The sequence below is a fragment of the Empidonax traillii genome, unplaced genomic scaffold (assembly GCF_003031625.1).
Source record: "Empidonax traillii isolate 1590-97213 ecotype Southwest subspecies unplaced genomic scaffold, ASM303162v1 scaffold450:size721730, whole genome shotgun sequence".
NCBI lineage: Eukaryota > Metazoa > Chordata > Aves > Passeriformes > Tyrannidae > Empidonax > Empidonax traillii.
This window is the reverse complement of record NW_020955643.1, coordinates 315,211-330,423: the sequence shown is the minus strand read 5'-3', so window position 1 is coordinate 330,423 and position 15,213 is coordinate 315,211. Positions and strand designations below refer to the sequence as shown.

General features: G+C 39.6%; 1 protein-coding gene across 1 annotated transcript in view; it reads right to left on the bottom strand.

The window, feature by feature from the left end:
* Window positions 1-815: 815 nt before the first annotated feature.
* The window catches only part of TMF1 (TATA element modulatory factor 1), a 21,794-nt gene continuing 7,396 nt past the window's right edge, over window positions 816-15,213 (bottom strand). Inside the window, exons 3-18 of the mRNA XM_027895122.1 lie at window positions 14,458-15,202; window positions 13,429-13,532; window positions 12,426-12,552; window positions 11,407-11,512; window positions 10,635-10,777; window positions 9,747-9,913; window positions 9,448-9,604; window positions 8,886-8,978; window positions 8,103-8,259; window positions 7,206-7,398; window positions 6,878-6,947; window positions 6,702-6,794; window positions 5,806-5,916; window positions 5,259-5,405; window positions 4,772-4,897; window positions 816-3,947 (exon numbers count right to left, since the gene is read on the bottom strand). Of these exons, the coding sequence (XP_027750923.1) occupies window positions 3,804-3,947; window positions 4,772-4,897; window positions 5,259-5,405; window positions 5,806-5,916; window positions 6,702-6,794; window positions 6,878-6,947; window positions 7,206-7,398; window positions 8,103-8,259; window positions 8,886-8,978; window positions 9,448-9,604; window positions 9,747-9,913; window positions 10,635-10,777; window positions 11,407-11,512; window positions 12,426-12,552; window positions 13,429-13,532; window positions 14,458-15,202 (2,683 nt within the window). The 3' untranslated portion in view covers window positions 816-3,803. The remainder of the gene's footprint in view (window positions 3,948-4,771; window positions 4,898-5,258; window positions 5,406-5,805; window positions 5,917-6,701; window positions 6,795-6,877; window positions 6,948-7,205; window positions 7,399-8,102; window positions 8,260-8,885; window positions 8,979-9,447; window positions 9,605-9,746; window positions 9,914-10,634; window positions 10,778-11,406; window positions 11,513-12,425; window positions 12,553-13,428; window positions 13,533-14,457; window positions 15,203-15,213) is intronic.

Genomic DNA, 15,213 nt, shown 5'->3' with positions numbered 1-15,213 from the left:
AGCTGGTATGGGGCGCGGGTCGGGCTCTGGCGGAGCTCAGGTGGGGCCGGGGCGGGGGGCACCTGCCCTTGTGGGATCAGCGGGGGATCAGCGGCGCGTCTTCCTTCTGCTGCCGGAAACCAAGCGCTGCCGCCCCGGGAGCGGCGATGGCAGGATGCGGAGGAAAAGGGCCTTTTCCTGCCGCCGCTCGGCAGGAAACGGAGCCTCCCGGCACCCCATTGTTCCAGGGGCTCCCCCCGAGCCCCGGGAGCGGGGCCGGCCCGGCGGCACCGCCGCGCTCGGGCACTGCCCCGCTGCGAGGGCCGAGGTGGATGAACGCCCTGACCCCGCCGGGATGCGGGGCAGGCACACGACAGAGCTCCTGCCTTCGGTTCGACCCCATTCCTGCAGCGCCGAGCGCCGGAGGGGGCACAGGCGACAACACTCAAGGGCTACGAATCCTCCACCCCAGCACATAGCTCTTCTCCCCTCGTTCGCAGGTGGGGAATGAGGAACAAACGCCTGGCCTGCCACAGGAAACATGCGGGACAACAGGGACAGAGGACGCCGGCGGATGGGCTGGCACCGCTTACTCGAATAAAGGAACTTAGTCTGAATTTCACATTATCCATAATCCCCCTACTGCAGTGCGTTTATAAATAAACCACCCTCTGCTACTTAAATACCCGCAGCACCACAAGACTTTAACTGGCATCTGTAATGCCATATTCCAGCTAGATCTGGTATCTCTTGAGTGATATTTTCATTTCACACCACCAGGTTCATACCATCACGCAACTGTTTCAAGTCGTTTCTCAAAGAGAACCAGAGCACACTCTTAGCGCAAAATTTTATTTTACCCTGACCCGTGCTTTTTACAGTTTATACACATTTTACAGCTAGAAACCAAGGGGTTTAATTTTACCGTGCAATAACCATTTCACCTCATACTCAGGATCATTATAGCCCTTAGTCAAACACAAGCACGTAAATTAAAACAAACAGGAAAGAAAAATAAGCAGAACTAACCCCTTTTGTCATGTGCAAAGACATGGGATTTTGAACATGTGTTCTTAAAGGAAGTGAGTACCAAGGATACTATTCCTCATCCAAACCCACCTATACATCCACAGAGGCCTTTCCATTACCTAGGCTGGGAATTCAGCCCCCTCTGAAAACTCCGAGTAAACCTTTAAATAGCATTTCTTCATACTTGCATATGCAGTGAAAAATGAGATCTAAATTAGTTGCTTTCAGAAGGAATGTCCTAAAATAATAAATTTAAACATAAATGGATATTAGAATTCTGACCTAAGACCTTTACTTTTGCATGTCACTCTTCTAGGCAAACTCAGTAAGAGCAATGAACTAAATGTGTCCAAGCAGACATCAATGTTTCTTCAAAACAAGCATACAAGAATTATGCCAAAGATGACCAAACCAGAATACTTTAAAGTCTGTTACCTTCCAAAAGCCACCTTGTTTTCTAAGGCTTTGATGATTAAGACACAGAAGGCCATCTCATTCTCAGGTGATTGTAAAGGTTGCACTAAATGGGAATAAAGAATCCAAAAATAGTCAGTACAAATATTTACATCTACTTTTGTAAAATTTAAAAATCTAATACCTGTCAAATGTTTTTACATTGAAAACAGTTAATGTTGACTGCATATTAAAATTTCCCATTTATCAAAGCTCTTCCTGAAAACCCAAGATAGCCCAAGATATCCTCAGAACTGCCTTTGTCAGCCCTTCAGGAGCATCCACTCACAAATTACACAGGAAATGTTACCTTCAAAAGCACTGGCAGCAACAGATCCCAATAAAAGTTCAAAGAATGATTTTTTTTTTTTTTTAAGTACTGCATTTGTCTACCAAGATTGTAAAAAAAATGCTGAAAACCCGAAATATACTGATTCGCTGCAGTAGATAAAAGCTGAACAGAATTTCTAATCTTTGACCGTCATAAAAGTTGTTTTTTTAGGAGAAAGCTGAACTAACCTTTGCACATCATAATTCTAATACACGATAAATCAGTAAAGCTCCAGAAAGTGCTTTTTTAAGGAGTGTTTTTTGTGTGGGGTTGGTTGGTTTGGAGCATTTTTTGAAACTCAGAGCAACCAACTATGCTTCAATATGAAGGCAAAGTGTTAAATTCTGAGGTTTTTAGGAAAAAAAAAATGGAATCTCCATGGTTTCCAAATCTGAAATATAAACAGTAAGAGGATAGTTCCCTCCCACCTCCTCATTAAAGGAAAAAAAAAAAAAAAAGGAAAAGAAAAAAGTATTTTTATTAAAGCAGTTAAACTTTTTATGACAGACGGGGAGTTATATGAAATTTTAGTGGTTTTGCTCTGTGGCATTATTGAAATGTTCAGAGTAACTGCCTGAATCTCAAATTGGACCAGGATTTTGCAGGAACATACCCTTCCTTCTGTACCTTCAGTGACTTAACTGTTCTCCCAGTGAGGAATAAACCCTTAACACCCATTAGTAAAGTCATGTTACCAAGAGGCTTTTCTCCAGAAGCAATTTCTCACCCTTCACATCCCTTTGTCTCTCTCAGAACACCCAAGCAGGAAGAGAGTTCCCAAATTACAAAGTGCACAGATCTGGGAGAAATAAAAAACCCTTTCCCAACAGAGGCACTGGTACGATAAGGAAAGAATTTCAACTGCCAAATATTTCACACGAGTAGGTTCCGAACGCAGCAAAATATTTGGTCTCTGGAATGCAGAGGGGAAGGCGAAAACTCCTTCCCGCGATTCTCAGCATTCCCAAGGGTCCCATTCAAACGTTTCCTCTGACATTACCAAAAATGCAGCTCAACTCCAAGTCACGTGGATGCTGTTTGACCAATACCTTGCTTAAGGAATGGCATGAGAAATACTTTGCAGCCACTGGAGATTTGCTTGAAAAGTGTATTAAGTCACAGTACAATTTTACAGAAAGTCTAAACCCCGCTACTTGTATACAATGGACCATGAGAGCTGCAGCAAGTTATTAAAAAAAAGGAAAAAAAAAGTTTTCTGCATTCTTCTGAACTGTTTTAGCTACTGTTAAAAATCAGCAACTAAATCTAGGATAAGTATTTCATAGCTCAGATTTCTGGTGTTAAAATTAGACACATTTTACAATTACAAGCAGAGCTGTTGTCTCTACGCTGTTCATAAGAACATGAGCAATATACAAGATGAAGCTGTAATTTAAAGTCTCGTCTGAGTCTTGCACTCTGCTTTAGAGGACTTAGTGTAAAACAGTCAGACTAATCTGATTTAAGAATAATCACCCTAACATGTTCAGATGTTGCAAGTACAAATGTAAGATTTTCCTGTCATAAAAATATCCACCAATTATGCTCCAGACAGCAAGTCACTGCCATTTTGTTATTAAAAATTAACTGATGAGGTTTTAGAAAAACTCATATGAAGAACACTTAGGAAAGACTTCTACAGTGATCATCAGAGGTTTACAGGAATTAGGAATCAAGGGCTGTTTTTGTAGAACTCGTGCCTTCCAGTGCTGCCTCATGAGGTAACAACTATCATTTCTGCTACTGTTTAAAAGTAAAATGACCCACCGTGTAGCAAAGACTTAAATAAAGGGATGACTGGAAAAAAAAAATTAAATATTGCACAAATAATTTAACTGCAGACAGAACGGGACATTTAAAGCATTGATTCCTCGTCAACGTATGAACTCTATGATATAGTCACATTTTCTATAATACAGTTATTTTTTTACAAGACATTTAAATTCAGCATTTACATAAACAGTTATCTTTACAGTCTGTTCACATATGATGTTAAGAGTTCCAGCAGGAATTAATTTTGCCTTTGTTTTAAAAGTTCATCTATCTGAGTCTTGTACATGTTTTTCACATCTTCCAGATCCAGTCGGAGTTCCTCAGCTTCCTCTGCCTTCTCTCCATACATCTGGAGAATTGTGTTGTATCTCTGATCCAAATCCTGCAAGGACAGGTTTGTTATCTGAACTGGTTTTCAACATTAAAAATGTTGCTCCTGGGACAGTGTTTTACACTACTCAGGAAAGTAAGTGTAGCATTGCTTTACCAAAATAAAACACCATAAACTCTTCAAAAATACTTTGTGTTTGAATATGCCTAGATTTATATTCTAGATATTACAAGGAGGATATTCCAAAGATCCTACAAAGAATTAGTGCTGGCTTCAGAGGCTGTATTAAAGCACCTTTGAGTTCAATGGCTATAAGCACTAAAAACAGTTAGAAATCTACACTGTTTTACTACAGGAATTACCAGTTTGTGAAATATTTCAGCAGAAAATCAAATATTCTACATTTATAGAATAATGATAATTTCCAAAATTATTGCAAAACTCTTTCAAATATTTCAACTTAAATTCTTAAACATGAGGATTAAAATATTTATCCTCTTTCCTGTATTTCTACTGGACACTCATTCAGCTTCTGCATCAACCTCTCAAATCTATGCTATTCATCAAAACACTCCCTCTACTGAAAAGTCCAGTTCCAGACAAGTGTCTTAAATGACAGAAGCAAGAATGTTCCCTCCCTGATTTAGCACACCATCTTCTGCACAGCACACATGTCCAACAACTGTGTTCTGAGGTCACTACCCGGCTATGGAGTGGGCATTTTCAGATTTTACTCTATGAAAATCCCGAACAGGCTCCTCAGCCATTTATGATTAGGGACAGACTTGAATATAATCCTAAACTGATAGGGGCATTCCTAATAAAAACTCCAGTTATGTAAATTTTACATGGACTCACAACAGAAATTCATTTACCTTTAACTGTGTGCGCAATTTTGGTATCTCCTTCACCTTTTCTTCCAGTTCATCATTTTGGTTTGTTAATTTAACCAGTTCTTCTGCCATTATTGATCGAGTTTTCTCAAGGTTTCCAATTTCCAGCTGAGGTAAACACATATGACAATTAGGAGAAGGAAAGAAATTACTGTATTTATCAAACAAAATATTTTGATGCAGTAATTAAGGCTTTTCCTTAAGCCAGACTCTGAAACAGCACACCTTGGAAGCACTCTCACTTTCTTCTCAAATCTGATCAGTGCTTTGGGGTTTTTCCCTTTTTTTGTTTATCTGACAAGTTTTCTGGGTAGGTCCTTGCCCAAACATACCTCCAGCAGCTACTCTGGTTCAGAGAACTGCCATAAAAGTGACCAAGCTTTCTGAATAAAACCCCACAATATAACATTATTGCATTAGTATTTACACTTGTAAATGCTGTTTGGCTATGCAAGAGTGACTACAGCACCTGTAGATGTGAAATCTCTCCTTCTCTCAGTTTTAGCTGTGACTGAAGGTTTTCAATGATACTCGAACCTGCTCCCATCCTTATGGCATCATAGAGATTGCTCCCACTAGTGGCTATTGGTCCAAACGAGTGATCATGAGAATCATCCTATAAACAGAAGGTTAGAGAAGCTTAAAATTAGATTAAAACGTGCACACTTTGAAATCCTCCTTCCCCTAAGTATTGCATACTTTAAGACTTAAAATTACCCTGTGCTAGGCAAGCATTTCAATGCTTAAAGTTTGTTTTTAAAACAAAAGCTCAGCACCAATACATGTATATATATTACTCTGCAATAAAGGCTGCAGTTTCACCAGCCTTTCACAAATGTTTTACAACCACAGACACTTGTAAGCAGGTTTTAGGTGTTTGTGCACAGGAAGTTACCTTGTCTAAGGCCAATACACTCTTGAAGAGTCATTTCCTACATTAATAAAACTTCCTGAGGAGCAAAATAAGTAGTCCATTAAAAAAAAAAAAAAAAGGCAATATAGGTGATGTTTCCTACCTGTGAGAGCAAAGAGGTCTGAAGACCTGCCATTTCCACCCCACTTATGGAACTAGAGCGTGACATTGATGGAGTACTTGAAACAGTTTCAATTGTAAATGACTTCCGATCCTTAAACACAAACAACAGCAGAGAACACCAACAGTTAGACAAAGAAAAAAGTTCACAACATTGTAAAAGATTCTGTAAAAAGACTGCCTTTTTTCACCACTAACTATAGAACACTATGTGATAGATAAACTTTCTCTTTCCTTTATCCCTTATACATATGAAAGCTCCACAATGAAGAATGTCTGTGCTATAGCACTTACAGTCCATGACCAAGTTCTCAGACTTTTCTGGAAACGAAGACAGAAGCTGCAAATTACACCAAAAGAGTTCCTTTCAAGTAGCCAAGGGAGATTCAGAGGAAATCTCTTTTTACAATGAATGTTAATACTTTTTTCTTTTCCCCCCAAATAAAGTGTATGAATTCAATTCTGAGATTTCTCACATGCTAATATCTTACTGATACACCTTCCCAACAGACTGGCCTCTTTTCCAGGCAGCATCTACAAGAATGCTGGCCTCTGAAGGATGAAGAACTTAGATTTTAGAACTGGAGAAGGTAAGAAAACAATAATATAAACACTTCTACTTGAATACCACCTGCTAATTAGCAGTAACAAAGTTAATGACTACTGAGGACTGCTCTGTGACTTGTGACTTCAGCTGGAAAGCATGTGGTAATTACACAGAGTCATGTCAAACAGAACAGGAATTGAGTGGAAGCATTGCTAGTAGTCCAAGCAAACAAAACAAATAACTTCAGAAGAGAGAGAATACAACAACACTCAAAACCCCCAGAAGATTAAAACAATCATTATCCATATCTTATCTCTTCTCAGGTTTGGTACCTTCTCCTTTGCTGCTTCCTGCACGAGAATTGCCTTCTTTCTTTCCTGTTCAACTTTCATCCTCTCCATTTCTAACTGAGTGGCCAGCAGTGCCTGCACAAATAAATACAGGCTGTTAACATCCTGCTAGCTCAGACCTCAATGGTAACACAGGTTAAAGGTGCACCAGGCAATACCTTTTCTTTCTTTGCATCTTCCAAGGTCTTTGCATACTCATCTTTGAGCCCTTCTAGTTCAACCTCATACCTACATTGAGGAAGGAAACAGGTAAAGTCACTAAGTAAGTATTCTCTGTTTACTTTAGATTCCTATGCTTATAAAACAAACATGGCTTCAGGGCTATAAAACAGTATGAATGTAACACCCTCCCATCTTTAGCATGAAACAAAATATCCTTAACAAGTTGGACAACATCAATAGCTGTCAACATTCTGCACAGTCATATCAACACTCCATTTCACCACAATTTTAAAGAAATGCTGTTTAACCAAAAATGCAACTCACCTACTGTTTTCATTTTCCATTTTCTTCAGTTTGGTTCTCTCCACTTCCAGCTGAGCCTGAAGGCGTGTATTTTCTTGCCTTAAAAGACTATTCTGAGATTCAGAAGACGACATCTGAATTTTATTAGCCAGAAGTTCTTCTGTAGCAGCCCGTTCTCTCTCAGCAGCTGCTGCTAGAAGAGTTTGAGACTCACCTAATATTAGGAAAAACAAGGAATTTAACATTTTTTCATCAAACATCTATAACATGGGCCACTTATTTATGCATAAAATTTAATTTGAGAATTTTTCCATATGCAGCTAATCTTTCTTACAAAAGAAAACAAAATACTTTTTTTAAAGGAAATTACGTATTTTCCACCACAGTCAGAGGCTCAAAGCAATAAGGAGAGAGATTTCACACTCTTTCAGAATACAATATACAATTACAGACTGCCTCCAGAAAGGAAATAATTTCTCTGGGTCCACTTATGGGCTTTTTATGCATTTTTTGTTTAAAACAATAGATTACTGCTGTATCATCACCTATGCAGTTAGGAAAGCAAATTATTCCAACCTTCACAATATGGAATCCGAGCATCAGCTTTGACAACCAAAATCACTGGGATACTTTCAGTGCCTCCAAGTCCATCCTTCCCTTAGATGTTGTAAGGACATGTACACCTCAACATCTCCACCTTACAATCTTAAGTTACAGTAGAACCAGTGGATAATCTGTCCAAGAAACTTGGCATAATTCCCCCCTCAACATTTCCTTACAAGAAAACATTTTGTGCTCATCTTTTCTGATCCATCATCTCCGCACAGGGGAAGTGTCAAATCCTTTACTTTTACCCTTCAGGCACCTCACATTTTCACCAAGGGCCTCACAGTTCAGGAAAAGCTAAAAACATTTTACCCAGTCTGTCAGAAAGGTTCTTTTCCAGTTTTTCCCATGCAGAGGTCTGTGCTCCCAGCGTGGCCTGAAGATTTTCTATCTGCCGGAGCAGGGGCCGTGTAGCTGATGTGACACTTTGGCTCAGTTCTTGGTTCCTGCTCTCTGCTTCCTGGAGTCTCTGAAATCACAAATTAAATATAACTAAGCTTTGAAATCATACGATGGATTCAAAGATTAACAGAGAATTCAGCTAAATACACAGCAGCTGCTTAACATTCTAAAATTATTCTCTTACAGCTAACGTTTAGGGGTTCAAACTCTTCAGTGTCGAATTCCAAGAGAGAAGTTCAACATTTCAGATACATGACAGAGTAAGGGCCCAGAAATGTCCAGCCCTCTGGAACGTGATACCAAAATGCTGCCAACATTTTGGCGACAATCCATCTTCTGGACCTTAAAACTATAAAAATATTTTTAAAAAGCAGCTACAGAGTCATTCAAAACACATTTGTCAGCAATTTTAGATGACTATCACAAACTTAATGTCTGTACTTTGTCTTATAGTAAAAGGACAGCATTCCATTTAAAAGGCATCATAAAAAAATACTATTTTTTGAACCATGTGATTTAAAAAAACATTTCCCTTAATATTTTTATTTTTCCTCTACACAGGATAAATCCTGCAGGTAACAAGGAAAACAAACATTCTCTTTCAGGCTATTAATGCCATGGTAGCATTTTCCTTTCAGTTTTTAGAAGCCCTCCTTGCAGATACAAGTTGGCATCATCTATTTGTCACAGTACCTGTTGTAGTTCACCAATTTCCTGACGTAAATAATCTTCCTTTCTTGCTGCCTGCTGCTCTGCACGTTGCAGTGCCAGCCTCAGGTCTGCCACCTAAAAAAGCAAAGAATTGTTACCAGACTCTTGCTGAAAGTTATGGTATCACCTCTTCAGTGCCACAGTCCTACCCCATTTTTAAACACTGTTAGACAGAGTATGTCTGCTTACAAGCAAAGGCTTTGTTTTTGCATGCAAATAGTTGCACTGATTATCACTAAAAATTCTGCCCAACTAAATTTCTTGCACTTTGCACCATGGTAAGGGTACTACAACCTTAACACAGAGGCTGTCAAAGTAATCTCATTTATACAATTGTAAGTATTTTTAAGTAAAATTCATATTTTAAAACTTAGCACAACTACTCCTCAAGACTGAACAAATTCAACGGGAAAGAAATCCACTGAGTGTTTGCCAAGCAAACAAAGACAGGTTCCACCTCACGTTCGTGACGTCAGGTGCACACACCACCTCAGCAGAGTCATCTGTTCAATTTAAAAGTTTATTGACTGCATTTAAGACCCACCTGAATTGCCAAAGCTTCTTGTTGCTGCCGAGCCTCCTCCTGGGCCTTTTCCAGAGCTAACCCAAGCTCTTCCTTTGCCTTCATTTCCCTACTTAAGGCGGCCTCCTGAGCCTCGCTGTCCTTGGTAGCATTAGCTTTATGAAGATCTGCAAGTTCCCTGGGGAGAAAAACAAACAAACAAACCCCAGTGCATTTACAGTTCATACAATGCCAACAGTGACTTTGCAAAAAACTTTTTTATACGTAAACATTTCACAAGCATTGCACAAGAAAGAGGCATAAAGTGTGTGATTGCTTACTTGTATGCACTGTCAAGTGCTGCCTGGACACTCCTGTTCCTCTCTTCAAGGTCTTCCACCTCTGCCTGAAGTTTAGCAAGATCCTTTTCTTGTCGTTCCACGACACTGTTCAGTTGTTTGATGCTGTCTCGATGCTGCTTCTCTAAGTCCTCCTTGCCATCAAGCACCTGTCAGAGTGCAAACAAGAAACATGAGACTGAACCCAGGACCTGGGGCAGGCAATGCTGTCTGAGCACAGCAACAACCGTGGCAACCAATTCGGGATAAAGTTACACAAAATGACTGAACCCATCTGATGCTTTGCTAAAAGAGAGGTTTTGCTCCTCCTGCCTTCCTAAGAGGAGGGGGCTGCCCTTCACCAGCTTCACATACTCATACTGAGTCTGCTGCTTGTAAGATCTTGATTCAATCACAGCCCAAATTTTGCATGTTTTCCAACCAAAACTCAGTGTATTGAACTTGGGCGGCTCACCCGGTAACAGCAGTGCAAGTGCAAACAAGCAGCTGGAAAGACACCCGAGTGCAGTTTTAATGAGAATATGCACATAAATCACAACTCAGTGTTCCAGTAATGTGAGGTGAGGTCCTGGCACAGGCCCTGGCACAGACTGCCAGGTGAAGTCGTGGCTGGAAGTGTTCGAGGGCAGGTTGGATGAAACTTTGAACAACCTGGTCTAGTGGAAGGTGTCCCTGCCCATGGCAGGGGGGTTGGAATGAGATGATCTTTAAGGTCCCTTCCATCCCAAACCATTCTATGATTCTATGAAATAGGGAAGTCTCCAAGAAAATAAAAGAATATTCAGTCTATCAAGAGTCCTCCTGAAAGGCAACTCTGCAGCTAATGTAAAAAGCTTTTTTTAAAAAAAAAAAATTCAACAAATATCTCACCTGTTTCAAATGCTGCAACTCCTCTTCCAATTCCTTAATCCTTTTGCTCTGTTTTGTGTTAATATTTTCTCTCTCCTTCTCTTTGGCTCTTAATTTCTTAATAATGTTGGAATTGTGCAGCTGCTGTTTGGAAAGCTTTTCTCCTGTGAAGAAAATCAATATAAAGCTAATGAATAGTGCTGATATTCCATGGACTCTCTCTATTCACACCTGCCTTGCTCCTCAGTCCCATGAAAATAATAACCAAATAAGTATGGAAATGCTTACTCTTGCATTTTTTCATGGAAGTTCTTAAGTTTTACATCTACCTTATCCTGGGATGACCTTGTTACACTCAGCTACAGTGAGACAGGATGTGAATTGCTTTGAAAGCAAAGCAAATGAGCTCATCATTTCAGGAGAAAAATAAAATGGTCTGTTCATTTAGCAACTGTATTTTACTTCCAAAATTAAGCAGTAATAAAGGAGACACTGTAGAAATGCCTTAACAATGCCCTAATTAGATTTCTGCTGAATGGAACACGGTGTGTTCCACACTGGTTTTATCTCACAGCCCCTTTTAATGCTCCCTGCAGGAAGCACCTCTCGAGCCACCTGCACCTGCCTAACCCCTCCTGTTGCTCTTTTTCTGCTCAATAAATGCTTCAAATGTGCAGAAACATCCAACATGCTTCAGATTTTGCATTTTTTTGTATAAAGAAGACTCGTATGAAAGGGCAGTGCATTTCAAACTATTCTCCACATTTTTACTATTAAAAAAGTTAATTCTCACCTTCCTCCATTAATCCTTTGATTTGCTCTTCTTTTTCTTTCAGTAATTCAGCAGTTTCGTTGGTATTAAGTCTAGTAGCCAATTCTTCCTTAACAGTCTTTACTTCCTAAATAATAGGATACAATACTTAGAACCATTTATTACAACACATTTAGGAAAAAACGTGCAGTGAGCTACACTGATCACCTTTTTAATCTCACCCCTTCCTCCCAAAAAAAAGAGGAAATTTTCATGGAAAACAATTTAGGTTGGAAGGGAACTCTGGAGATTATCTGATCAAAACAGATTGCTCAGAGCCTTATTCCATCAAGTTTTAAAAATCTCCAAGGATTGAGAGTCCGTAAATCCTCCGTACAATTTGTTCCAACTCCTCCAGCCATTTAATTTTCTATGACTGAAACTTCTGCAATGTTGCAAAAACAATCTGTCCTACTCACACACAGGTATTCGGTAATTTTTCTATTTCAACTCACTACTGTGTCAACACAGTGACACCTGCAGTGACAAACAACTGTGAAAAATATCTGTATTCCAGTCACAGATTTGAGTCTCCTTTTCTGCATTAAGCTACGAAATGTAATGCTGTGATACCAGGTCAAGAACATTTAAACCCCATAAACTTTGTTGCTGCAGATTTCTTTGCTCATTCTAGACCAATCTGTCACCAGCCCTTCATTTTCCTCCCAGTTAATCCTCTAAAGAAGCCGTTCCCATTCTTCGCTTCCTCGCATCCCCAGGCCATTCTCCCTCACACCAATGCAAATGCACATATGGGTAAAAGGTGAATGAGAGCAGACTTTTAAACCTTTTTCTTCCCCAAAACAGACTAACTTAAAAATACCAAGGAAATACCAAGCAGCCTGGATGGTTAAAACCAGCTTATGCTGGTTTCTAATAGCATAAGACAGCACCTGTCAGCCCCAGGCTTTTCCCTGGCCTAATTTTTAGCAATTAAACCCCAAGAAATTTACTTGTGTCCTAAAATGATAAGCATTAATTTCACTAAAAAGCCAAATTACCTTTTTAGCTGCATCTCTCTCCTTGCAGGCTAGTTGGAGCTTCTTCTCAGCATCTGCAATTCGCTGAGCAAACTCCTCTTTAAGAGATGAAAGGCTACTGCTCTCTTCTTTCATTCTGAACATTTCACTGCATTTAAAATTAACAGTTCAGAACAGCTGCACCATTATGTGGCATTCCAAACAATTTGCAACAGGTAGTCTTAAATGATTTTAAAAAGTGTTTTGTTTATTTATTTTACACAGGTTAAACAGAAGTCAAAAAACCATCCATATTAGAAGTACTAATCAAAGATCTTTATTAATTCTGTAATTTACCCATGAAAACAATTAAATAGTTGATTTATCTTAAATGTTTTGCCCCTTAATAAAGTACTTTCTAATTAACCACAGTCTGCATCATATACAGGGCAAATTATTTAATGTATTTTTAAAGTTTATAAGATCAATTTAGTCATTAAGCAACAACTTCACAGATCATCTTCAAATTTTTTAACTTGGCATTTCATCAGTGAACTGGTAAATACAATTTTCGATTTTTTCCTCTTTTAATTTTAACCAAATGAAACAATGAATTCAGGTTTTCCCTACAGCCAGCCCTTCTACCACACTTCCACTGCCTACATTTTAGTCAGCAAAGTACTTAGTAAATCAGATTTATACCTCTGTATCTGAAAAATCAGTCTCCCTTAATAGCTGAATCCAGTCATAATAAAGATCTTTATGAATAACCAAGCCTGACTCCACATGTTTGTTATTCCTCCTGCTTGCTTATTGAAAAAGCTTTCACCAGCCTCTTCCCAAAAGAGATTTTGGCCCCAAGAAATAACATTATCTTTAAAAAAAAAAACAAAACCATCACAGCACATGCAATTGTTATTTCCACCCTTCCCAAGCAGTGCAACTTTTGCTCTAGACATGAAGCTACTTGGTTTATGTATTGTCTAAGATTGTGCTACAGCAAAGTCACAGTTCCACCCACTGCTGTGTGGATTTTCATACTTACTCTTTCAGGTTATCATAAGCTTCTTCCAGGCGTGCCTTTTCTTTACTAGCACTTAATAACTGTATTTCCCTCTTCTCCAGCTTCTCAGTTAATGAATCAACCATCTGGAGAATGTTTTTACAGATAAAGATCAGATGAATGGGACAATTAAAACACAAGAGGGGCAGGCTTCCCCCTTCCCCCCCACCATTCCCTCCCAAGACTATCATCACATTATCACTGTTCCCCACAAAATAGAACCAAAATGGTTAGAGAAAATGGGAAAAAAGTAGTCACGCACTACACTGGCAGAATGGGACAAAACACACTGCTTCAAACTCCAGTTTAATCTCCACACATTTGAGTATTTTATTTTGTCACCTTCTAGTCATTCCATCTATCTAAACTAGCCATATACATTTCATTGAATCTGTTCACTATCCAAAGCTATGCTTATCTTCTTTAAAAAGTCTGCTCTATCTCTTTTTTAAAAGTAAAGATTATTCTTGCTCAAAACAAACATTAATTTACCTAGTAAAAAGGACTTATTTACACTAACTACTGCTATCCTCAGAGAACATGCATCATACTCCTGCAATGTAATCCAATTTTGATAGTTGTCTGTGGAAAAAAAAAATGCTTGCAAAATATTTTCTTGATTATTGTTTAAATACAAAAGGCTTGTAGTTTTGCAATTCAAATTAAAATATTCCAAGGAATCTCTTCCACCTTTCACAGAAAAAAAACTACAGTAAAGAATTAAAATTTGACTTATTAAGCTCTGACCTACTGAAGTGCTGTTTGCCAGCACTACTCACAATTCAGAGTTGTGATAAACAGGTGGATCAGATGAAACCCAAAACTATCTGACCAGAAATTTTACCAGTACTGTTCTTCTGCAGGACATCAAGGGCAGTTTTCTACAGGGTAAGATAGTTCAGCATCAATTAATGAATTCAAATAAGGTGAAGCTGATATTGGAGATATAGGACAAGCAGGAGTTTCACTTGAAATTAAAGGGTGTGTTTGCAATACATGTTTCACAGTTACCTTTTTAAACTCTTGCTTTTCAGTGTCCTCTGGTACCACTTGCTCCACAGCACCCTGCTGCGGCTCGGCCTCCTCCTTCACCACCTGTTCTTCGGGACTTTGCACAGCAGCAACCAGAACATCCGGCTGCTCAGAATTAACAGGGGTTGCACTTCTCCCGCTCTCTTCCATCTCAGCTTCCTCAGGGTGTAACACAGGAGCATCACTCGAGATTTCGGGTTTATTTTTCGGGGCATCGACTGTTTCCGCCTTGGGCACAGCAGGACTGACGGCGGCAGACGCCGAGGCCCTGCCCGATAACTCGTCGTCAGAGTTTATCTCGCTCACACTTCTGCTGTCCAAGGACTGGACACTGAACGAGTCAATCCTTTCAAAAGCATCAGAGGAGCCGCAGCTCTCGGTCATTTTTTGGAAGTCATCTAAGCGATTATAATCCGCACAGGCAGAGGTGGATAGAAGCTGGAATGATGTCTGCATGAGGTGAAGGCTGGATTTGGAATCGGCAGCTTCCTGTCTTGAACTCACCGAGCTCTCGCTTATCACACTTTCGTGGTCCAGCACTTCAATGTCACTGGTTGTGGAAGTGCCCGAGGAGAAAGTGCTAATGGGAGGTGATGGGGTATTGCTTTGTCTGTCCTCAGTCTTTCTCTCCTTACCTTCCAAACCCATGTCTTTTGTGCCTGCATCAAGAGGCTGGGAAGTGCCCTCTGGTGCACCCACCGCTCCTTCCCCTCCTACACTGGATTTTTCACTAGG